General features: G+C 39.6%; 1 protein-coding gene across 1 annotated transcript in view; it reads left to right on the forward strand.

Annotated features, from left to right (window-relative positions):
• The window catches only part of LOC131146552 (uncharacterized), a 40,837-nt gene extending 15,832 nt beyond the window's left edge, over positions 1-25,005 (forward strand). The window contains exons 3-9 of the mRNA XM_058096212.1: positions 19,381-19,495; positions 19,597-19,720; positions 19,952-20,032; positions 20,567-20,902; positions 21,414-21,580; positions 21,682-22,520; positions 23,115-25,005. Of these exons, the coding sequence (XP_057952195.1) occupies positions 19,381-19,495; positions 19,597-19,720; positions 19,952-20,032; positions 20,567-20,902; positions 21,414-21,580; positions 21,682-22,520; positions 23,115-24,604 (3,152 nt within the window). The 3' untranslated portion in view covers positions 24,605-25,005. The remainder of the gene's footprint in view (positions 1-19,380; positions 19,496-19,596; positions 19,721-19,951; positions 20,033-20,566; positions 20,903-21,413; positions 21,581-21,681; positions 22,521-23,114) is intronic.
• The last annotated feature ends 285 nt before the right edge of the window (positions 25,006-25,290 follow it).

Below are 25,290 nucleotides of genomic sequence, written 5' to 3' on the forward strand. Positions count from 1 at the left end.
GCATTCATATGTTCAGTTGTAAGGCTGTGGCCATGGGATTCCGTTGGCGAGTTGTTCGGCTCATCCGTGGCAGTGCGACACCCAAGGAATGGTTGTTTGATGCTTCGTGAAGCTGTTTATCAATGGTTATTGAGTTTATTGGGTCTGAAACAGTGGAATTTGCTGTTTTTTTTTTTATTCAATGTTCTAATTCCTTCCATATACCAAAATATCAAGCTGTTGGGCATGTTTTGTTTTGTTTTTTGTTTTTTGGTCAAAGATCCAATCTTTGTTGTGACAATGCACTTGTGGTAATTCGTTTGTTGTTGTTCAGTATTAGTAATGGTCATTGGTGATCTTCTTGGAGCAGTGGCAGTGCTCATAAGAGCTTTTTTCATTTTTTATTGTTTTTTGGTGAGGCTGTGGCAGTGTTGCTTTCCTGGGGCTGCATCTGAGGTTGTTGGTGATTTGTTCATGGTAGATCCAGTGGTTCACCTCTCCAATTGTTCCAGTGCCGAGTGTTGCTTTCTTGGGGCTGCATCTGTGTTTCTTGGTGCTATGGCAGCCTTGTATTGATTTATCTGTGACTTGTTCATGGTGGATCACCTTGTTCGTGGTTGTTTCGATTGTTCCAGCAATTAATCTTATGATCATTGGTCTGGGTTTGTGAATGTTGGGATGGCGTTTGCAAATCCCAAAAGTATGATTCCTTCGCTAGTCACTTGTTTGAGTGAACCGCATATTGTGACTATATCAGAGGAGGAGTACTCAAGGTTTCTATAGTATCAATTGTCTCAACAAGCATCTTATCACATTGCTTCTTTTTCCTAGAAAGGTAATCCTTTGGTCTGCATGTCATCTGGTATCCTTCCTACTAGTCCTTGAATTATCGATTTTGCTGCCAGTGACCATATATCAGGTGCAACCAACTTCTTTTCTGATCTCCAATATCCTAAAAATCTCCCTCAAGTTACCTTGCTGATGGGTCCACTATTCCTGTTAAGGGAATAGGAACAGCAAATCCTACTCCTTTTATCTCTCTTTTTCTCCTTTTTTATACATTCCTAAATCTCCTTTCAATCTTATGTTAGTTAGTAAGCTTACAAAGTCACTAAATTGTTTTGTCACATTCCTTTATCGATGTTATAGTCCGACGTTACATCGATTCTCTGTCTCTGTTGATCACCTTTTTTGAGTCTACACCATACTACTTTGATTCCTTGAGTTTTGTTGACTTGATAAGTCTCTTCCTCTGCCTTGCCTTCCAAATACAAAACTAGTATTTGTGCCCAATTCTCCTACATCTTCATCCAATTTGAGTCCTTCTTGTCACTTGAATCATCCCAATTTGCAGGTATACACACGACAGCTCAAGGGGGGAGTGCCTTATCTAGCTTCTACTATTGTGCCTCTAGTTCCTTGGTCGGATGATCTTATTCTCACGATGTTGATCCTCCAATAGCTGTTCAAAAAGGTAAACGCACTTGTACCTAACATCCGATCTCTAATTTTGTTTGTTATGTTTTCTTGTCACCCTCTTATCACTGTTTTGTTAGTACTCTCTCATGTTGCTCTTCCAAGATCTATTTTTGAAGCCCTATCCCATTCTAGGTGGAGGATGGCAATGGTTGAAGAGATGTGTGCACTACATGATAATGATACTTGGGATTTAGTGCCTCTTCCTCCTGATAATTTTGTGGTTGGTTGTCTCTGGGTGTACAAGTCAATCTTGATCGTTCTGTGGTTCGTTTGAAGGCTCAACTGGTTGCTAAAGGGTATACTTAGGTGTATGGTTTGGATTATTCAGACAAATTCTCCCTGGTTGCTAAAGTTGCCTTAGTACTTTTTTTCATTTCTTTAGCCACCACTTGTCATTGGCCTCTACATCAATTAGATGTGAAGAATGCTTTCCTACATGGTGATCTTCATGGGGAGGTATATATGGAGCAACCCCGTGGGTTTCTTTCTCGGTAGAGTCAGACTTAGTATGTTGGCGCAAGAAATCATTGTATGGATTAAAACAATCTCCAAGAGCATGGTTTGGCTGTTTTAGGGCTATAGTACTTGAGTTTGGCCTTCATTGGTGTGCAGTAGATCGCTCTATATTTTATCGTCATACTCCATCGGGCAGTATTTTCTTTATTGTATATGTTGATGACATTGTGATCACTAGCGATGATGATCGTGGCATCCAAGACCTAAAGCTTTTTCTACAAAGTAAGTTTCAGACCAAAGACTTTGGACCATTGAAGTACTTCTTTGGTATAGAAGTACGGGAACTGTTTTGTCACAGAGGAAGTATGTTCTTGATCCTTTATATGAGACGGGGGTATAGGGATCCAAATCTGTTGATATATCCATGGATCCCAATAGAAAGTTAATGCCAAATATGGGTTATTTGTTACCTAACCCAAGTCGATATCGAAGACTTGTTGGAAAGTTGAATTATCCCACAGCCACTCAACCAGATATATCCTTCGTAACAAGTGTTGTGAGTCAGTTTCTTGATTCCCCGAGAACAAGTCATTGGAATGCAATATTTCGCATTTTGTGATATCTCAAAGGTGCACCAGGGAGAGGTCTCTTATATCGGGATTAGGGTCACACTCATATTCAGGGATATATTGATGCAATTTGGGCGGGATCACCTTCCGATCGAAGATCCACAATTGGGTATTGTATCTTTGTTGGTGGTAATTTGGTGTGTTGGAAAAGTAAGAAACAAATTGTGGTGGCCAGGTCGAGTGCTGAGTTAGAGTAGAAGGCTATGGCGCATTGTACAAGTGAACTTTTTTGGCTGAAGAACATGTTGAAAGAACTAGGTTTTCCACATTCTCAACCTATGGAGTTGATGTGTGATAATCGAGTTGCTATTCATATTGCCTCCAACCCTATCTTCGATGAGCGGACAAAACACATTGAAGTCGATTGCCACTTTTTTTGAGAGAAACTTGTACAAAAGCTCATTACGACCACTCATGTGAAGTCTGAGTTTCAGCTTGCTGATTTGTTCACTAAAGCCTTGGTAGGTGCTTGTGTGAAATTCATTTGTAACAAGTTAGGAGCATATGATATATATGCTCCAGCTTGAGGGAGAGTGTTAATAGTTATTTAGTCTTTTAGCATTATTATTATGTGAGAGTAATAAGTGTGAGTTAGTAAGGGTATTGTGGTCATCCCCATTGTACTTAAGTATATTATAAATAGAGGGAGAGACCTATCGTTGAGTTTAGGTCTTCCATTTTACCAAAAATAAGGGAAAATGAGTTTCCTCTTTATTTTCCTTTCTTTTTCTTTCCTTTCCGCACGTAAAATCCTTTATCCAAACAGACCCTTATTAACCGGGGAAATAAAAAAGAGGACAGGAGACAGGGAAAATTGAAGATATACTTGACCAAGATATAAAAAAAGGAAGTATACTTGAGGAAAATAAATAAAGGTGCGGTGATTGAAAAGCCTGTTGATATGCCATGTGTTCCATGGACAACCACATTTATTGTCCTAGAATAAGAGGGAAAGAGCAATGGAAGATAATTTGTTATTGATTTCTAGAAATCAAAGTTAGTGAGCTCAGTGACCAAGATGACTTGGTCTATGCTACACAATAGGATTTAGTTTATGGCTTCATTATGGGCTTTTGCTGCTGGTTGTTTTGAAGAGTTATGTTTTTGGGATGTACAGCATATCTGAATATCAGTTTATTTTGATTGTAATTTTTTATTCTTTGTTCTCGTCTTAGGATGATTTGTTTTGCTTCTTCTCACACACTTTTCTTCTTTAGTGAAATCTCTTTTTTTTTATGCCCCCTGCAACAAGAAAAAGCAAAAACACAAAATGAGGCTCATTGCTACTACTCATGATTCAAAAACTAACAGTGAACATGCTCCTCAAAAGCTTAATTTCCTCCACTGATTTTGTTATCTCCAACAAGTTCAACAGCTTGGTTGATGAGCCCTTTTCAGTGTTGTCGTTCCTATCGCCTACCTCCTAGTAAGATGGCAAAGTGGCATGAAATTCAGTCCTTTACCGTGGACTAAGCTTGCAATTCGAGAAGTCAAGACATTCAATTCCATTGCACTTAAAAACTCAACCATGAGTTTTCTTCAACCAGGGAGAATGGATGCGGTCATAGGGGAAAAAAAAATGAAACAGAAGAGGCAAATTTAGCAATCACAAGCATTGTTTTGGTGGGATTATGGTGAAGGAGATTTGTCTTGGAATTAAATCAAATTTCAGGCTTTGGGTACTAATCAAAGCCCTATAATGGAGTTGTTCATATGCTGTGCAACTCTATTCACATTACTGTAGAGGTACCTCAAGGCTACTTTTAGAGTTTTTTTTTAAAGGTCCAATTAGGGGTATTATGTATCTTTATTTTGAGTTATTTTTCTGGCTTCATTTTGTTTTAGCTAGTTAGTGGTGCATGGTCAAGAACTCAAAATTAGTTTCTTTGATACTGGAGACAGATGTCGTTAGGGTGAAGTCTATATCAATCGCACATAAGCTTTGTATTGACTTTCTTTTACAACAAAACGAAGAGTTATGATACAGTTGCTTGAAGAATTATCACATGTTTGCTTGAGTCTTATTTTCTCAACTGTAGAAAGTATGGGGCTTTCTTTTTATTAGCATTGATTTCAAGAACCCACTCATGCAACGTTAATAGATGGCCATCTTAATTTTTTTTTTTTCTAATTTTATGGAAAAGTGAATTTTATTTTGAGAGAGAGAGAAGCATGAACCAAAGGATGAAAAGACCTTGAGAGTAATACAATACCAAGAGGAAAAATAAAAGAAGACAAAAGCAAAAGGATAAATGCAACTGATTCAAGAAACTGCTGTTCAAAGCCTTCTACTCATAATTTATGGGGCACTTTAAATTACCAAACTTCCTCTGAGCCTCTTCTTTTTTACTTTTCCACACTTCTTATTTCCTGTTCTATGGGTCCTACGGCATATTACCCTTGACATTCAACTTTGCCTTGGGAGAAGTTTGTGTTGGTAAAATTAAAAGAAGGTACCTCCTGTATTTGCACCTAATCACTGGCAGCTCTTAATTTACTGAAATTGTTACTATAAGTTGGAAATTCTTATCCTAAGTCAACCATTGTGGTCTCTAAAACATGTGAGCTGCTATCCAAAGACGAAACACAACCATACGGCAGCTCTATAAGAAACCAGTGTCACAGTTCAACACACTGTCAAATACACTATTTTCATCTGATGCATCACCTCATTTTTAGACTCAACCCCTTTCTAGACCCATCAGTTTGGTTTCCTGAACCACTTATTGTATTAGGTTGAGTCTGTGCTGGCGAGAAGCTCCAATCATCATTCCTATGAAGGAGTGTTTTCATATGCTACTCCAGATGAAGCCTTTGCTTCCGAAACATTTTATGCATTTCACACTCTGATGGTTTTGCCTTTAGTCAAACAGCATCTTTTTTGAAAGGAGCAACTACATTCCTCAAAGCACCACTGGGCACTAACCTACCCGTTATTGCCATGGGGAGGCTTCTTCTGAACCACCTGCACTTGGCTTCCTCGACTATTTTGAGTCCTTAGCATTTGACTGTACCTGAGAAGTTATCTTCAAAATCTGTGTTGGCAAAGGGTGTAGTAAATTAGTAATGCTGTTTGGCGCTTGCATTATGCACCAACAGAAAGGAATTCCTTCAAGGGATTTGTTTCGATTTTGCTTAGATGGAGACTCTTTTTGCTCTTCAAGGGTTTGTTTAGCACACATATTCTTAAATGAGTAGGGCTGTTCCATATTAATTGACGTTTGACCTTTCTTTGCAACCACCATCAGCTTCCTGCACCTCTGACTGAGGATCTTCACCAGATCTGAGTCTAGCTTGCAGTGTTCCTGTCGCACTTATTTTCTGTCCCATTTCTTCTTGGAGCTGAAGGCTTGATTGACTCATTGGCATACTATCGAGGCAAAAAAAATGTTTCTTTTGTGGAGCCTGTTGCATTTCTTCTTGGAGCTGAAGGCTTGATTGACTCATTGGCAGCATTATCAAGGCAAAAAAAAAGTTTCTTTTGTGGAGCTTGAATTGTATTCATAGTCTTATTAAAAGCTAGCTCACTCTAATGGGCTGAATCTTCATGGTCTAATTCCTCAAGCCCATTTCAATATTCAACTCTTAAATCTCTTGGGACTTAAAATGAATCTAAGAAAGGCCCATGTCAACCACCTTGAAACTGGACCATTCCTTTCAATCCAAGAAGAGGAAGGCCCATTTCTTTCACAATTGACTGTAGGTCCATGAGCACCCAAATCCATGTTCGCATTCACCATTCTCTTGCTCCTTCAGCAACTGACACTGAAATGAATACATCACATACTGCATGTACACCCTACCTTTCTCAAAAACCTGAAGAAATCCTCAAATATTTACCTTCTCAAAATTCAGTTGAAATGTTAATCCAAACAGTTTAAGAGAGCACTTCCCTGTGAGTTGTGGATCTGACATGACCAAGGAAAAGATCCGAAGCCATTTATAACTTGAACAAAGAGAGATTGAAAAGAGAAAAGAGTGAAGAGGAGGAAGAGAGTGACTCTTATGTCAAAGTTGCTATTTAGCAATGTTATTTTATGTCTTCTTATGTCTATTCTAATTAGATGGAGAGTAATGCTGAGTCACAGGCCCATTACCATCATGGGCCCCATCACTGGCCTGTGACTTTGAGCAGTTCCCTTGTTTGGATCAGAACCGAGTTTTTATCCTTCATTACCTTTGCCAATTTCCGTCATGCACCCTGTCCCTAGAACAATTTTCCTAATTTCCCTTGGTTGTCATGCGTCAACAACGATGGGAGAGTGTGGGAGGATCCACTAATCAAAAAGTTTGAGAAGAAGTTGGCTGGTTGGAAAGGGAAACTTTTGTTTAAAGAAGAGTGTTGATCTTTTTACCTTATACAATTTACCCCTGTACGCTGTGTATTTTTCCTCTTATTCTATTTCTGGAAGCCTTGGTAGCATTCAAAGGAGATTCTTATGGAACAACAAGAGATTTCTTTAAACATCTTTTTGTGAGATGCGAGTATGGAGATTTTACCTTATCAATCGGGTGATTTGGGGTTCTTAGGTGTTCAGGTGATGAATAGAATTGCTTTTTGGAAATAAGCATTGAGGCTTACACTAGGTAGCTTCTCGACTTGACTTAAAGAAAAATTGAAGAAAAGGTTAGGAAGAAATTCTTCTCTGCTGCAGCTTTTAATATCTTTGGTTCTACAGATTAGAATGGTAAAAATTCTGCTTCTCACTCATTCTTCTCGGACCTGTAGAGTAGTTATCCAGTAAGCCATCTTCGCTCATTGTCAACTTGAACATATTTTTCCACAGATGACATAATCTTGAAACATTTTTCTTCTGATAATTTGATTTGCATATCCACTAAGCAGTCAGAAGTGCTAAAAATAAAAAATAAAAAATGAATTTGTGGTTCTATGCTGCTCCATAGCAAAGTCATGGTCAGGTAGTTGTATGTATGAAAGTTATACACAGCGACACATGCAAAATGTTCACTGCAGTTTCTTAAGTAGGAAAGTCACTGCACACAATGATCTTGAAATAGCAGTTACCTCATTAGTTAATTGACCTTAAAACCCTAATTATCCAACATCCACCTCTCATCAGTTGCACTGTCCAACATCATTGTGCCTATTAAACTCAACTAAGCTATGAATCTCCTGCCCCACAGATGAACAAAAGATATTATGTACTTTAGTTGCTTTTATTGCTGCATTTTTGGGAATGCTACTAAGAGTAAAATTAGGCTGCAAGAGACTGCATCTCTCCTCAGTCATCTCTATTCAGAATAGTCATTGTGTACAAAGGTCTTGTGCACCACAATTTTCTTCACTTGTGGCCAAAAAAGATGGTGGAGCATGTAGTGATGGTTTGCATAGTGAAAGATAGTTGGCCTAAGTTGGTCTGACAATGCTGGGTTGGCATTTTGTCTGTATGAGGGATGTGGTGGGAAGAAAATAGTGTGGCAGTGATTCATGGGTTAATGATGGTTTTGAAACGCATAGAAGATGATGTCATATTTGGTCCAACCCATTATTGGCCAACTGATTGAGGTGTAATGAAATGTCATTGGATGTCTGTTTAATTTTTCAAAAGTCAGGGAGGTTCCTCTTCCTAGGGATGCTAGGGAAATATTTATATATTTTTATCCTAAATATTGTCTGCAGGTCATATGTACTGTTTATATCTTATGGTGTAATTGCAAGAGTGGGATGAATTAGTTTCTTGTCGCTGACAGGGAAGGATGAGGATTGTTATTGTTACATGACCACTTTACCTAAAAGCTTAAGTTGTTAGGTTGTGGGCCAACAATGTATATCAAGCTTTAAGATTCCTCCGCACGTGCAGTCTGATAGCACATGGAGAGATAAACGCACGATAAATAACACTCATTACAGGGAAAACAATAATTGTTAACACCATGCAGTAAATGCAGGCAGCCAGACTAGAACCCAGGACCTCCTGGTAACAAGCTTTGGTACGTTGTTAGATTACCACTTTACCTAAAGTGTTAAGCTGTTTGGTTGTGGACCAACATTGTATATCAAGCTCTAACAGTTATTAGCTTCAGTTTTGGTTTGCATGGCTGTGTCTTAATGGTCACTTGGGGAATATTGTATATCAGTGTTTTAGTGGAAGGATGAAATATTAACCTTAAAAAACACCTACAGCAGTTAGCAACTGCTGATTATATATGTGCATGCATATCTCTATATTAGGTTCCATAGAGGGGTGATGGAGGACCACTTATACCCCTAGGCTGCCCATTTGGCACACTTATTTTAGGCTTAGGTTTAGGAAGTTTTAGGAAAGATGTGTACGGAGAACCTCTTTGTATTTTTTGGAGACTTCTTTTAGTATTTGTAATTATGTGTTTAGTTGGGTCCTATTTGTAAATATGTGTTTGTTGTGCTCTAGTAGTATAAGTGCTGGACATGCAAGTTATTTTACAGTTATTGTTTGAATCAGATTGCAGTTTCCCTCTCTGTTTCTCTCTCTCTCCCGCAGGTTCTGCTGTTTTTCTTCTTCTTCTTCCTCCTCCTCCTCTCTTCTTTCTGTTATCTCTCTTCTAATTCTGTCTCTCACCTCTGTTCTATTCTATTCTTCCCCTTCTCCATTCTTCTCTTTCTGTTCTGTCTCCCTACTATTGTTTGAATCAGATTGCAGTTTCCCTCTCTGTTTCTCTCTCTCTCCCGCAGGTCCTGCTGTTCTTCTTCTTCCTCCTCCTCTCTTCTTTCTCTCATCTCTCTTCTAATTCTGTCTCTCACCTCTGTTCTATTCTGTTCTTCCCCTTCTCCGTTCTATTCAACCATTCAAAGTCAGAATTCCCAGAAATTCAAAAACCGTAGCACCGCCAAAACTTCCCAGAAAGTACCACTCGTCTCCCTCAATTTCAAGCACCCTTTTCCACCAACCAAACCACAACACCTCCCTTACCCCCACACTCAGACACCCCTGAAATCCCTTCCCCCCCCCCCCCCCTCCCCACAATATCATCTCCATCCAACAAGGGAGTGGCCTCCGTGTGCCACCTGAAAATTTTCCAGCCAACTCCCCCCTAAATCCTCTATTTCGTGAAATTTTTTTGCGACACCATAACTGGAATCCTTACCCCTTGATCTACCACCATCCAGAACCCCATTGCTGGAGGTCCATTGCTGGTGGCTCATGGACTCCACGCACCGGCCACGCGCGTGGGGACATTGCTGGAATTCCATTGTTTTGCTCAGATTCGTGAGATATTGCTTCTTGCCTCAAGAATTTGACATATTTCCTGAGATTATGAAGCTTTCGGGGGAGAAATTGACTTATCAACTGATTGAGGTGTAATAAAATGTCATTGGATGTCTGTTTAATTTTTCAAAAGCCAGGGAGGTTCCTCTTCCTAGGGATGCTCAGGAAATATTTATATATTTTTATCCTAAATATTGTCTGCAGGTCATATGTACTGTTTATATCTTATGGTGTAATTGCAAGAGTGGGATGAATTAGTTTCTTGTCGCTGACAGGGAAGGATGAGGATTGTTATTGTTATATTACCACTTTACCTAAAAGCTTAAGTTGTTAGGTTGTGGGCCAACAATGATGTATATCAAGCTTTAAGATTCCCCCGCGTGTGCAGTCCGATAGCACATGGAGAGATAAACGCACAATAAATAACACTCATTACAGAGAAAACAATAATTGTTAACACCACGCAGTAAATGCAGGCAGCCAGACTAGAACCCAGGACCTCCTGGTAACAAGCTTTGGTACCTTGTTAGATTACCACTTTACCTAAAATGTTATCCTGTTTGGTTGTGGACCAACAATGTATATCAAGTTTTAACAGTTATTAGCTTCAGTTTTGGTTTGCATGGCTGTGTCTTAATGGTCACTTGGGGAATATTGTATATCAGTGTTTTAGTAGAAGGATGATATATTAACCTTAAAAAAAAACCTACAGCAGTTAGCAACTGCTGCTTATATATGTGCATGCATATCTCTATATTAGGTTCCATAGAGGGGTGATGGAGGACCACTTATACCCCTAGGCTGCCCATTCGGCACACTTATTTTAGGCTTAGGTTTAGGAAGTTTTAGGAAAGATGTGTATGGAGAACCTCTTTGTATTTTTTGGAGACTTCTTTAGTATTTGTAATTATGTGTTTAGTTGGGTCCTATTTGTAAATATGTGGTTGTTGTACTCTAGTAGTATAAGTGCTGGACATGCAAGTTATTTTACAGTTATTGTTTGAATCAGATTGCAGTTTACCTCTCTGTTTCTCTCTCTCTCTCCCGCAGTTTCTGCTGTTCTTCTTCTTCTTCCTCCTCCTCTCTTCTTTCTCTTTTCTCTCTCTTCTAATTCTGTCTCTCACCTCTGTTCTATTCTATTCTTCCCCTTCTCCATTCTTCTCTTTCTGTTCTGTCTCCCTACTATTGTTTGAATCAGATTGCAGTTTCCCTCTCTGTTTCTCTCTCTCTCCCCCAGATTCTGCTGTTCTTCTTCTTCTTCTTCATCTTCCTCTTCCTCCTCCTCCTCCTCCTCCTCTCTTCTTTCTCTTATCTCTCTTCTCATTCTGTCTCTCACCTCTGTTCTATTCTATTCTTCCCCTTCTCCATTCTTCTTCTTTTTCTTCAAATTGGTATCAGAGCACACCATGATCGCCACGCAACCATTCAAAGTCAGAATTCCCAGAAATTCAAAAACTGTCGGACCGCCAAAACTTCCCAGAAAATACCGGTCGTTTCCGTCAATTTCAATCACCCTTTTCCACCAACCAAACCAAAACACCTCCCTTACCACCACACTCAGACGCCCCTGAAATCCCTTCCCCCCCCCCCCCCCACAACAACAATATCATCTCCATCCAACATGGGAGTGGCCTCCAACCAACTCCCACTAAATCCCCTATTTCCTGAAATTTTTTTGCGACACCATAACTGGAATCCTTACCCCTTTATCTACCACCATCCAGAACCCCATTGCTGGAGGTCCATTGCTGGTGGCTCATGGACTCCATGCACCGGTGTCATGAGCTAAGCTTGTTCAGGGCATTATGCTTGCCTGTGACCGCTTATCTCGTATACTTAGGATGGGTTTCCATCATGTAAATACTAGTATAGGGTTATTTTTTGCTAGTCGAGTCTTTGTAAGCCAAATAAGGCAGTATGACTCCTCGGTCACTTTGATGTTTCCTAGTGCCAGAGTGAGAATAGCCTAGAAAGCTCTTTAGGGGAGGGTGAGTGTTCATCAATCATTGTAAAACTCACTAGCAATTGTCAATGTGTTTAGCCTACTTGCCTCCCTCGCTAAGTACAACATGTCAACGGAGGATTTGTTAATGAATTACGTTTGTTTCAATGTTTACTGCTTGGTTGCCACAACTTTCATGAATTGATTATTATTTTCGCTGCTATCTGAATGAACGTTATTGAAAGTGCTTTGTGGATGAATGTTGGTAAACGATAGGCTGGCTAGTTAAGCAAGAGTGCTTTAGCTAGCGCCGCACGGCCCTTCACAACGGTGTGAAAAGAGGCAGACCGTGACATCGACCACGCGCGTAGGGACATTGCTAGAATTCCGTTGTTTTGCTCAGCCTCACGAGATATTGCTTCTTGCCTCAAGAATTTGAAATATTTCCTGAGATTATGAAGCTTTCGGGGGAGAAATTGACTTATCAAGTTTGGTTTGATCACATACAACCTAATATTGGGCTGCCTGAGCAAATTTCAGACTTTTGAAGCACCATCAGCATTCGGACCGAGTTCCAACTACTGTTTGACGGCTGTTTTCCTGACAATCGGAGAGTAGGGACTTGAGAAATTGCTGGACTAACATTGGAATTCGATGATAAACTTAATTTGTGCTCCAATTTTTTGGCAAGGTGAACAGACTCACATTTATTGACTGCTGTTTGTATGACTAGGGAAAATTTGTAGTTGCATAATTCCAAATTTCTTATTACCCTTAAAAAAAATCTACCCTTTGTTCTGTAAATTCCTCTAGCTAACTCATCATTGCATCCTTGTTCATATCCATATGTAGTCAATCCCATGTTACCATATTATGTGAGACCATATCCATTCCTATACATTATGTTCTATAGCTTTATGTTTGTGCATTGTAGTAATTTTAGGATTCATATCGTTCATAGATGTCAAAAGAAATGGTCCATGATCACATAAATTGGCGGAAAAGGATTCATATAGCTGACCCCATCTAGTGGGACTTAAGGCTTGGTTTTGTTGTTGTTGTTGTATATCGTTCATAGTCACTCAAGTTTAGTCCTCTTTAGCTTAATTGCAGCATATTGCATTAACCATGGTCACCAGCAAAATCATTGACCCCAATTCCACTAAACTTGCACCAAATGACAGCCAATCCTTGTCTCCTGATTATACACTCTCTAGGAGTCCGTGGACCAAAAGTTTGAGCACCTCACAAAGCTGTTTAACCAAGTTTTGAAGATGTTAGGTAAATGCCCTGTTGTGGAAGGCATAAAGCCATTTGTTAGGCACTCTAACAACTCCCCATATTTAGTAGGGTCAACGCAGGTATCCTTCCTGCTCTCGGGGTTCCTCTAGTACCTAACAATATGAATCTGGCTCTGAAACAAACCAGTGGGCTAGTTCATACCCTCCAGCCTTAGGTTAATCTAGAGTTTAGGTTTGAGGAAGGTAACCTTGAGGAGTTTAATTATGTAGGGTACGAAACTAACCCTAGGCATGCTCCACATTCCCCTAGGTAGAGTTGGGAAGATTGTGGAGATGTTACAAAAAAGGTCAGGGTGGATGTGCCTGCTTATGATGGGAAACTCAACCCAAGCTCCTTTTTAGACTGGGTATTGTAGCATGGTTTTAAATCGCGGTAGCAAGTAGCATAGGGAGTAGTAGATGTTACATAGTAGGAAGTGGGTGTAATGACCGTGAATTTTTTCAAGCATGCACAACCTTGTGCATATTAGTGTATTTGCATGTTTTAAGCTTTTAACCCTTCTTAGAAAGAGTTTTGGTGTATTTTGGATCCTTTAGTTCAACTAAGTTGTTTGGTAAGGGCAAGAAGTTTACATTTGTTTTAAACCACCATTGATAGAAAAATTATGTGTGTGTACATATTTATACTTTCTCATTTTTCTTGTGCATGATAAATTCTTGTGTGTGCTAAATTAAGTAATGAAACAAAATACATTATACATTCCATTAATCTATTAGACACATAAGACATATAACAATAACAACAACAAAACCAAGCTTTAATTCCCACTAGATGGGGTCAGCTATATGAATCATTTTCCTCCAATTTATGCGATCATGCACCATTTCTTTTGATAGATTCAGGGATATTAAATCCCTACTTACTATCTCCTTCCAAGTTATTTTAGGTCTACCCTTACCCCTTCTACTACCCCCCATAGTAACTAACTCACTCTTCCTCACTAGTGCATAATAACTAGAAAAGAAAAAAAGGTTGAAGTTGAAAAATATAGAACATATCAAATTGCTAATATTATCAAAATAAAATATTTTCTTGAAAAGTTAGTATTTTTAAATTGTTAATTAATGCATCTCTTGTGAGTACTTAAAAAATAGTAAATTTTGTATTATTATCATCCTCATTATAATCTTTTCCCCCTCTTGCCACCTGGTATATTGAGAATGATTTGTGAAGAGAAAAAAAGGGGGGGGGGGGGGGGGTGGAAGAAACAAAAGTGAGAAGAAAAAGTAAATAATTTTTTTGGCATAATAGTCCTATAGTGGTTACGTAATGGCTATAGTAGCCTTTACGTAATAGTCGCGATCCACAACGGCCTCTATGATCGTGATTTTTCTTCCTACTGATTTGGCAGTGTGTAATGGTATCGAGAGCCTAAAAAGCCATTACGGTGGAGGTTGTTATTTAAAACCATGTATTGCAGATGGAGGATTTCTTTAATTGGTATTGTATACAAGGTATGGTTAAAGTTTGGTTTGCCAAGATGAAACTTGTAGGACCGGCAAAGAAGTATTGGCAAACTGTACAACAAACCTTGGAATGGTTAGGTGAACCTCTTGTTACTCGGTGGGAAGTGATGAAGCAAAGATTGAAACAAAAGTGCATCCCTCCTTCCTTTAAGAGCCAGTTGTTTAGCAAGCTCTTGAACCGTAAACAAACCACTTTTGTAGCTAGCTACCTTGATCGATTTGAGGAGCTGAAAACTGATGCTTAGGAGTGATGTTGTTGAGGTCACATATCACACTGTAGCTAGGTTTGTGAATGGTCTTAAGGAGATGTCAGGCGAGAGGTTGAGTTCTCTTCAGAGTTTTTAGAGGCAGCCTATCAAAAAGCACTTACCATCGAAAGGTACCTCAAGAGCTCTTGTAAGTCTTCATCTTAGGTGAGTGAGTCACATCAGTCCAAATCCTTTCCTCACCCTAGAACCACCTTCCCTCAATCTACCCTAGAGAGCATTCTACGAAGCAACTAGAGTCACATCATGTTGTTCGCACTAGTGGACCAGTATGCCTCAAGCTAGTAGCTCATTTGTGCAGTGTCATCGTTGCCATGCTAGAGGTCATATTGCTGCCCATTGTCCCCAACAAGCTTTAGCTTTATAGTGTGAGATTGATGATTTGCCTAATTGTGAGGATTAGGTTGTTGATGTTAAGCACTCGAAAGACAAGGGTGATCTTGTAGATGATTTTGAGGAGGATGACCACCATTTTAGTGTGGTTAGGTGTGTCTTATCCACTACCATGGATAGTGAGAAGTGGAAACTTACCACTATTTTGCACACTTTCGTTCGTTGTGGAGAGAGGACTTGTAAGCTTGTTATTGATAGGGGTAGTGGCATGAATGTGATCTAAAAGGCTGCTCTAGGAAGATTAAACCTTAAAGGAGAGCCGCACCCTCATCCTTTTAAGGTGAATTGGGTAAACATGACAAATCTACCCGTTATTGAGGGGTGTTTTGTACCCATCGAGATGGGAGATTATAAGGATAGGGTCTATATTGATGTACTCCCAATGGATGTGGCTCATGTCTTATTAGGGCGACCGTGGTTATTTTATCATTATATCACTAATCATGGTAGGAAAAACACTTATGTGTATAGGCACAAAGATAAGAACATCATTTTGAGTCTGACCCCTACCCTACCCACCTCCAAAGATCCTAAGTTAAGGAACAAGATAGTCCGTCAAGCCTCAGTTCAAAGAAATATTCACTTGCTTGATCATAAAACTTTTAAGCGAGAGAGCTTAGAAAACAGATGCATTTTAGCTGTCATCGCTCGCGAGGTTCCTTCTGAGGATCAAGAGTCTCTATGTGAGTGCCCTGAGGTAGGAGAGTTGCTAGCCGAGTTCTTTGATGTTGTGCCCAGTGAGTTACCTAGTGAACTACCACCTATGTGAGACATTCAGCATGCCAAAAATCTCATTCCATGTTCAAAGCTACCTAACTTGCCACATTATAGGATGAACCCTAAATAGCTTGCTGAATTGAATAGGCAAGTAGGAGAACTCCTTGACAAGGGCTTTGTGAGACATAGCCTTACCCCATGTTCTGTACCACCTCTCCTAACTCCAAAAAAGGATGGATCTTGGAGGATGTATGTGGATAGTAGAGCCATCAACAAAATTACCATCAAGCATACCCCTAGACTTAAGGATATGCTTGACATGCTAGTTGGCTTTAGTTGGTACCCCAAGATTGACTTGCATAGTGGGTATCACCAAATTAGAATTAGACCAAGAGATGAGTGGAAAACAACCTTTAAGACCCAAGATTGTTTATTCGAGTGGTTGGTCATGTCATTTGTGCTTTCTAATGCGCCTAGCACTTTTATGAGTGTTATGACACATATTTTGCAGCCATTCATAGGAAAGTTACTTGTGGTCTACTTTGATGATATACTAGTCTACAATAGGTCTAGGGAGGAGCACTCGGTACAACTTCATGAGGTCTTTGCCACCTTAAGGGAAGAGAAGTTATTTGCTAACATCAAGAAGTGTAGCTTCCTACAGTATAGTGTGCTCTTTCTTGGTTTTGTGATTTTTGCGTAGGAAGTAGCCATTGATCTTGAAAAGGTTTGAGCCATTAGAGAGTGGCCTAAGCCTCGGAATATTTATGAGGTTCGTAGTTTTCATGGCCTCACTATTTTCTATAGGCGATTTATAGGGCATTTTGGCACCATCATGGCTCCTATCACCGATTGTTTGAAGAAAGGAGAGTTTCATTGGACGTCATCAGTTGCCAGAGCTTTTAGAGAGGTCAAATAGAAGATAATCGAAGCGCCTGTACTTCGGCATTCGAACATAAGTAGAGTTTTTGAGATGGCTTGTGATGTCTCTGGGATAGGTATAGGTGGGGTCTTGAGTCAGGAGGGACATCCTATAGCATTTTTTAATGAAAAACTCTCAAATGCCAAATAGAGATATAGTACATATGATAAAAGAGTTTTATGCTGTAGTGAGATCCCTCCAACATTGGAGATACTACTTGTTACCCCAAGAGTTTGTACTCTTCTCTAACCACCTTGCTTTGCAATACCTGAGCTCGCAGAAGAAGTTGAGTGCGAAGCATGTTGGTTGGGTGGAGTTCCTCAACGAGTACACTTTTGTTCTTAAGCATCGTTCCAGTGTTGAGAATAAAGTGGATGATGGCCTTAGTAGGGTAGTAGTTATTCTCCGTATCTTTGAGAGCTAAGGTCACGGGGTTTGATTGTCTAAAGGACAAGTACTCCACTTGCCCCAGTTTTTGGGATTATCTTTCAGGAGGTGAGTGAGGGCCACTGTAGGGATTTTGTAGATTTCATCATCTGGGAGGGATACCTATTTAAAGGTACTAAGTTATGCATTCTTCTTGCTTCCTTTATAGATGTTTTAGTTTGGAAATTGCATGCCGGAGGTTTAGCTGGTCACCTAGAGAGGGAGGGGGGGGGGGGGGGTTGTAAAACCATTGCCTTAGTTGAGGATAGGTTTTATCGGCCTTCCTTAAAGAGGGATGTTGCTGGGATAGTGTCTCAGCTCCGCACCTATCAGTTAGCCAAAGCTAAGAGACACAACATTGGCCTTTATACCCCTCTACCGTTGCCACACATGCCTTGGAAAGACCAAAGTATGGATTTTGTTCTTGGACTTCCCAAAACAGCCCGGGGACATGATTCCATAGTTGTTGCTGACAGATTCTATAAGATGGAACATTTCATTCCATCTAATAAGACTTTTGATGCATCTTATGTAGCTAAATTGTTCTTTAGAGAGGTCGTCAAGTTGCATGGGTTGCTAACCTCCATAGTGTTTGATAGGGATATCAAGTTCTCCAGCTATTTTTGGAAGACACTTTGGAAAATGTGTGGGACTTGCTGTTTTCTTCTGCTTGCCACCCCCAAACTGATGGGCAAACTAAGGTTGTGAATTGTGGGAGAAACACAGGGTAATTGGGACTTGGTGCCGCCTATTGTTGAGTTTGCTTTTAATAATTCTGTGAATAGGTCCACGGGTAAGAGTCTTTTTGAGTGTGTATTCGGTTACAAACCCCATGCACCCATTGATCTTGTTCCTTTGCCACTAGATGCCCGTATTTCTGAGCCTGCTTGAGTCTTTTGTCCTTCACATTTATGAGCTGCATGCTGAGGTTAGGCAAAAACTCGCTATGAGTAATATGGATCATAAGCTTGCTGCAGATATACATCGTAGAGCTAAAGAATTTAATATAGGTGATAGCGTCATGGATCGCATAAAACCTGAGTGCTACCATAGAAATTCATTTAAAAAGCTTCATGCTTATGCCATTGGCCCTTTCCTCATCCTTAAGAAACTTGGACCCAATGCATATATACTTGATTTATCTACTCATATGACCATTAGTCCAGTTTTTAATGTAGAGGATTTGACATCTTTCCAAGGCACTTTTGAGCCTCTTGATTTGCCATTTGATTCCCATGCAGGTTCAGCAGCTCCTCAGCCTCCCTCTATTTCTCAACCACAGGGAACAGTGGAGTCTATCTTGGAATTTGTGACGTCTCCTCATGGTGGTTTTCATCACTACTTGGTTCAGTGGAGAGGTTGAACTGAGTCGGATGCTACATGGCTTGCCGAGGATGATGTTCGCGACAGTGCTCCTGACTTGCTGGAGTCATATTTGCAGTCCCACTCTGCGGAGAAGAGTTCCTTTCAGCTGGGGGAGAATGATGGAGGTCCACCTATACCCTCTAGGCAGCCCATTCGGCACACATATTTTAGGCGTAGGTTTAGGAAAGATGTGTATGGAGGACCTCTTTTGTAACTTTTAGAGAATTCTTTTAGTATTTGTAATTATGTGTTTAGTTGGGCCCTATTTATAAATATGGGTTAGTTGTACTAGTGGTGTAAGTGCTGCACATGTAAGTTATTGTACAGTTATTGTTTGAATCAGATTGCAGTTTCCCTCTCTGTCTCTGTCTCTGTCTCTCTCTCTCTCTCTCCTGCAGGTTCTGCTGTTCTTCTTCTTCTTCTTCCTTGTCCTCTCTTCTCCTTTCTCTTGTCTCTCTTCTAATTCTGTCTCTCACCTCTGTTCTGTTCTATTCTGTTCTTCCCCTTCTCTGTTCTTCTCTTTCTGTTCTGTCTCCCCACTGCTGTTGCTGCTTCTCTTCTTCTTATCTTCTCCATCTTCTTCTTTTTCTTCTTCTTCTAATTCTATCAATTCTAGGACAGATATAAATTCTAATATCTGTCCTACATCAAGAGGTGTCTCCTAAAAAAATGTCATGTTTTTTAAATAGAATAGGACCATAGATTTGCATATTTATTGATTTTATTGGTGCAGGTGGGGGAAACTTGTGTCCTTATCCCTTGTCTTTCTCTTTTCATGAATATCATTTGGGTTAAAAAAATGTATTAATATGTGAAGTTATTTGATGCAGATGAGATCAGTGAAGATCGCATGATTGCTTTGCGAAAACGTGCTGAAATAGATTCCAAATACTTTGTTATCTTTGTCCAAAATGATGCATTCGAACTACAACAATCTCTTAACAGGCATGGATTTCTAATTTTTAATTTTTTACATCTATATATGGGTTGTTTTGTCACTAATTTGCCATACATATTTTTTATTACATAGAGCAATCATTCTGCAGGCTAGGGAGCATATTTGCAGAACTGGCAATTATGTATTACAGAGATGAAGGGCGAAGAATTAAAACACGTATTGAGAGGAAGAGCTTCAATTCTATTGACTTGAACATTCGCTATTGCTTCAAAGTAAGGGCCTCATTTTTTTTTTAATAGGTGGCAGCCTGCACAGTTTTATTTGTGTAGAATTTGTATTCAAGTAAACTGGTTCCATTTTGAGTTTGGTATTATACAATGCTAATCCTGGGAATCTGAGATAGATGTAAATCTGAGACATCTCTGAAAATCTGAGATATCACTTACCTTTCTTCTGCTCTCTAAAGTTGTTTCGTTATTTTTCTGAAACGTATGAATTGCCAGGTTGCTGTGTACGCAGAGTTTTGCAGGGATTGGGTTGAGGCTTTGAGGTTTTATGAGGATGCCTATCATACCCTACGAGAGGTATCCTTCACATATTTTTGAACTTATTGCTCATATCCTTCTTTAGTGTCATTAATCTAGTTTCTCTCGTTAATGGCTCTCTTTCATCTTGTCTGTTTCTTCATTTGTTTGTTTGTTTTTAATAATTTTTCCTTTTATGCTTTTATGCGGAAATAATGAGCCTGTCATGAAAAAATTTTCAACACAAATTTAAAATTATGATATGGGCAGTTTGATTTTATCATGGAATGCTCAGGTGTGGAACTCAAATATTTAAAAGTTGAGGGGGAGGTGGGGGGGGGATTCAAGACTTCAACTATAGTTTGGGGTTCACTTTTACGTATATATAAAACTATATAGAGTACATATTCAAATTGTAATAAAGTATCAGAATGATATCATATTTTACATAAAATTTTGGGGTTTCCAATTATAAATTTTTTTCTGAACTATAAAACTATGGTGGATGTACTTTTGGCTAAAGCAAACCCCATGATCCCTCCTGAGAATGCTATGCTTTGGAAATGATTAACTTTTCTTTTAATTTACATGTAGATGATTCCAACCAGATTGCCAACAATTCAAAGTTTAGTCGAGATAAAAACTGTTGCCAAGCAATTGCATTTTAAGATATCAACTTTGTTGCTGCATGGTGGAAAGGTTACTGAGGCAGTTACATGGTTTTGCCAACATAATGCTTTCTACAAAAGGTTCACTGGGTCACCAGAAGTTATATTTCTTCACTGGGAATGGATGTCCAGGCAGTTTTTGGCTTTTGCTGAGTTACTGGAAACAAGCTCCACAGCCATTCAAAGCATTTTGGCCACGGCATCAGGCATCGGGGACAGACCTTTGACTGAATGGGAATTTTATCCAGCTTATTATTATCAGGTGCTCTTACATTCTCTGTGTATTTATTATATTATATTTAGGTATGGGGTGGCACCTCATCTAACTGGCTGTATTCTCCATGCACGGGTTGTAACTACCCCAAGAATTAAATGAACTGAACCTAGAAAATGAAGTGATAGATTGTCTATTGAGGTTTTGAAAACTGGTTGATTGCATCAATTTTTTATCCAGAAGAATCATCTGAAGGCATCTCAGCTAGATCTGGCTATAAAACTCTACAGGATCAGTTCATGACTACGAGTTAATTGTATTTGTATGAGAGTGAGCAGCTCTATCCTGCCATTTTGGTCCGCCAGGAAAGAATGCTCTTCATTAAAGCATTAGATCTAAAATTTAGCTGCTAATTTGATTCATTAGCTTTTCACTTTTTGTCATTTTCCTGTCTTCAAGTTGCTGTTTTGATTCATGAGATCTAAAATATAAATTGTTTTTCTTAAAGCAAGTTAAGAGTATTATCTGAGCTAAAACTTTAGATTTTGTCTTGAAACAGATGGCTGCTCACTACTTGAAAGAGAAGAGATCTTGCTTGGAAGTGGCACTTTCTATGTCAGAAACTGTTAATGACATTGATGGCAGTGCTGAATCAGTGATACCTTCTGTTTATGTGGGTCAATATGCACGATTGGTTGAGCAAGGAGATGCCGTTGCATTGGAACCGTAAGTCTTGTTGAAAAATAATTACTCAGAACCTTGTATTTGTTTTCACTTTCTCTTTTATTTTTTGGCTGTGTCTAATACTTATCAATTCAATTTTGTAGTCTTTCTGATGAAGAATACATCCGTTTCTTCCTCACAGAAGGGAAGAGTTCCCTGGATTCGTTTGAAATTATCGCTCTGCTTAAAAAGTCTTTTGAATCATACAGTAATCTCAAAGTGCAGAGGATGGCATCATACTGTGGATTCCAGATGGCCAGAGAATATTTTGCTGTGAGTGACTTCAGTAATGCAAAACAGCTTTTTGATTGTCTGACAAGCCTTTACAGGCAAGAGGGATGGGTCACTATGTTGTGGGATGTCTTGGGTTATCTGCGGGAATGCTCAAGGCGGCAAGGGTTGGTGAAAGATTTTGTAGAGTACTCCCTTGAAATGGCTGCAATTCCAGCATCATCTGCTGCTGGTTTCCAGACTTTATGTTTTAAAGAATGCGGCCCAGCTGGTCCTGCAAGTCACACACAGAGGGAAATCTTACACAAGGAAGTTTTTGGGCTTGTTAGGGGAGAATTGGAGTTGCCATCGAGTGATGGCAGCGGTAGCCTCAATGTTACTGGTGATTCTCCCCTTCATCTTGAGATTGATCCTGTCAGTCCCCTTAGAGTGGCACTTCTTGCTTCGGTTGCTTTTCATGAGCAGATGGTTAAGCCTGGTGCACCCATTTTGATTACCCTGTCTCTTCTATCACAACTGCCATGTACAATTGAGATCGATCAGTTAGCAATCCATTTCAATCGATCTGATTGTAATTTCATTGTAATTAATGCTCAGAGACCGCCATTAGCTGCAACCTCCAATGACCAACAGGCTCACAGAGTGGAGACTGCTTCTGATTTGGCACTTTGCAGTAATAAATGGCTCCGGTTGACATACAGCATTGGATCAGGTATAAATTATTCTTGTACCCTTTAATGTTTTTGTTAGGTGTAGTAGGTCTAGTACATGGGACACATATCTAGCATAGTGGTAAAATGTTCTGCTGGGAAGGTCTTTCAACGTGCTATCAATATTAACCTGGTTCACTCTTGAGAAACTTGTCTTCCTGCTAAATCTATATCGGGGTCAACAAATTTTGAAGCTATACAGTGACTGGTTGTTGGCTCCTATCATAAGATTTACGTTTCCTATGAAGAAAGCAATTCCTGCATGTTCTGCGTCCTTTCGAACTTCAACTTCTACAAGGTTTTTTCATCATCATAGCACAATACTACAACTTCACCTGCACAAATTTGCTTTTATTTATGAAAACAGTTAGATGGTGCAAAAATGTTGTTACTTGTCTGATTGGATTGAATCAGGCTACCCTGTCAAATTAACCTGTAATCTGGATTTTAGGGCTATGCTTATTTGTAAATGTTACATGCCTTCTGTATGCAGTCCCTTGATCAAGGGTAGCCCAAATTTTTGTATGTTATTATTGCTTTCATTTTGTTTTTCTTTGTTGAGTTTTGAACCAAGATTTCTCTCTGACTTGATCCAGAACAAGGTGGAAAGCTTGAATGCATTTCTGTGGTTGCAAGAATAGGACCCTACTTTACAATATGTTGCAGAGCTGAAAGTCCTGCTTCTATGGATGATTTACCGCTTTGGAAGTTTGAAGATCGTGTTGAGAATCTTCCAACCAAGGATCCTGCATTAGCATTCTCTGGTCAGAAGTTTATCCAAGTTGAAGAACCTGACCCACAAGTTGATCTTAATTTATGTGCCACTGGCCCTGCATTAGTTGGTGAGAGCTTCATTGTCCCTGTTACTGTGATCTCCAAGGGCCTTCCTGTCTATTATGGCGAGTTGAAGATTAATCTGGTGGATGCAAGAGGTGGCGGCTTGGTGAGTCCGAGGGAACTAGAACCATTTTCCATGGACAATCATCATGTTGAGCTTCTTGGCATTGTTGGACCCCAAGGTGAAGAGAAATTTCAGAATGGTTCAGAAAGTATCAAGAAAATTCAGCAATCTTTTGGATTGGTTTCTGTTCCTTTTTTAAATAATGGAGACTCATGGACCTGTAATCTAGAAATCAAATGGCACCAACCCAAGCCAGTCGTGCTTTATGTGTCATTGGGATATTCCTCGTGCAAAAGTGAATCTGCTGCACAGAAGGTCCACATCCACAAGAGCTTGCAGATTGAAGGGAGAACTGCTGTTGCAGTTAGCCACAAGTTTATGCTGCCATTCCGACAGGACGCATTGCTACTCTCAAGAATAAAAACTGGCCCCAGTTCTGATCGTTTGGCATCACTGCCTCTTAACAAAAGGAGCGTCGTCGTTGTTGCTGCTAGGAACTGCACTGAGGTGCCATTACAGTTGCTATCTATGTCTATCGAAGTTGACGATGATAGCATTGGACGGTCATGTCGCGTGCAATGTGGAAATGAGGAGCTGAAAGACCTTGCCCTTCTCGTGCCAGGTGAAGAGTTCAAGAAAGTTTTCTGTGTTATACCTGAGGTGAATATTCCGACTATTAAGATGGGAACAGTGCACCTGAGATGGAGGAGACTTTCAGGACCTAAAGAGCAGCCTGCTTCCATCATGACAACTGGGGTATTGACCAAACATAGACTTCCAGATGTGAATGTGGAGTCATCTCCATTGGTTTTGAGTTTGGACTGCCCTCCTCATGCCATCCTCGGAGAGCCCTTCACATTTTCTATTAAAATTCAAAATCAAACCCAGTTACTTCAAGAGCTCAAGTTCTCATTGTCAGATTCACAAAGTTTTGTGTTATCTGGGTCGCACAATGACACAGTTTTTGTTTTGCCAAAATCAGAGCACGCCCTCACTTACAAGCTTGTGCCACTTGCTTCGGGTTCATTGACGCTGCCCAGAGTTACTCTGACTGCTGCAAGATACTCTGCTGGGTTTCAACCCTCAATTGCTGCATATAATGTATTTGTCTTCCCCTCGGAACGCCACTTTAAGATGGCTGAAATGGGAGGAGACAAGGGGCTGGAGTCTCTGGCCGCTGCTTGAATAATCCTCTCATAATGAATTTTCTCTGCAGAAACAAGGTGTAAGGTGCGACACAATGGCAGAGGATTGCCTAATTGTGTTACAGACTAATTCAGGATAGCGATTCTGAGCTCAAGTGAGCTGCTTGTAATTAAACTCACGCTGCCTCATTTTGGTGGGTTCTTGTGGTTTCTTTTGATTTTCTTGCTTTGTTGTTTTTGTATTGGGCACGTGAGTTTTAATTTCTTTTTTCCCCCTTGTCCGGGAAAGGGTCGAGGAGAGTTATTTTGAAGCCATCTCAGATTGTAATATCCCTCGGAAGCAGTTGATGAAAGCTAAGTATATCACGTAAAAATTTCATTGTAAATTTTCAATAATACCATATTTGGTGGTAAGGTAACAGGGAATTTGTGCGGTCCAAACTCAGTAATATTATTCTTAGATTTTATATATTATTTGCAAACCTAACATTCGTTAGTAATTTATGAAATCATTTTAAACTAAAAGTTTTTGAATATTTTTATAACTCTTCTATTAAAAAAGTGTTTGGACTTCAAGCATTCTTTGGGAGCGTTTTATTTTGTCACATCTTTTAAGATTCTTGAGAATGTGATGCGCTGAATTTGACGTGATGGATATATTCATAGGATGAAAGGATTTTTATGAGAGCACATATTTTCATGTTGAACTAAATATTGACATGGAAA

The sequence above is a fragment of the Malania oleifera genome, chromosome 13 (assembly GCF_029873635.1).
Source record: "Malania oleifera isolate guangnan ecotype guangnan chromosome 13, ASM2987363v1, whole genome shotgun sequence".
Classification (NCBI taxonomy): domain Eukaryota; kingdom Viridiplantae; phylum Streptophyta; class Magnoliopsida; order Santalales; family Ximeniaceae; genus Malania; species Malania oleifera.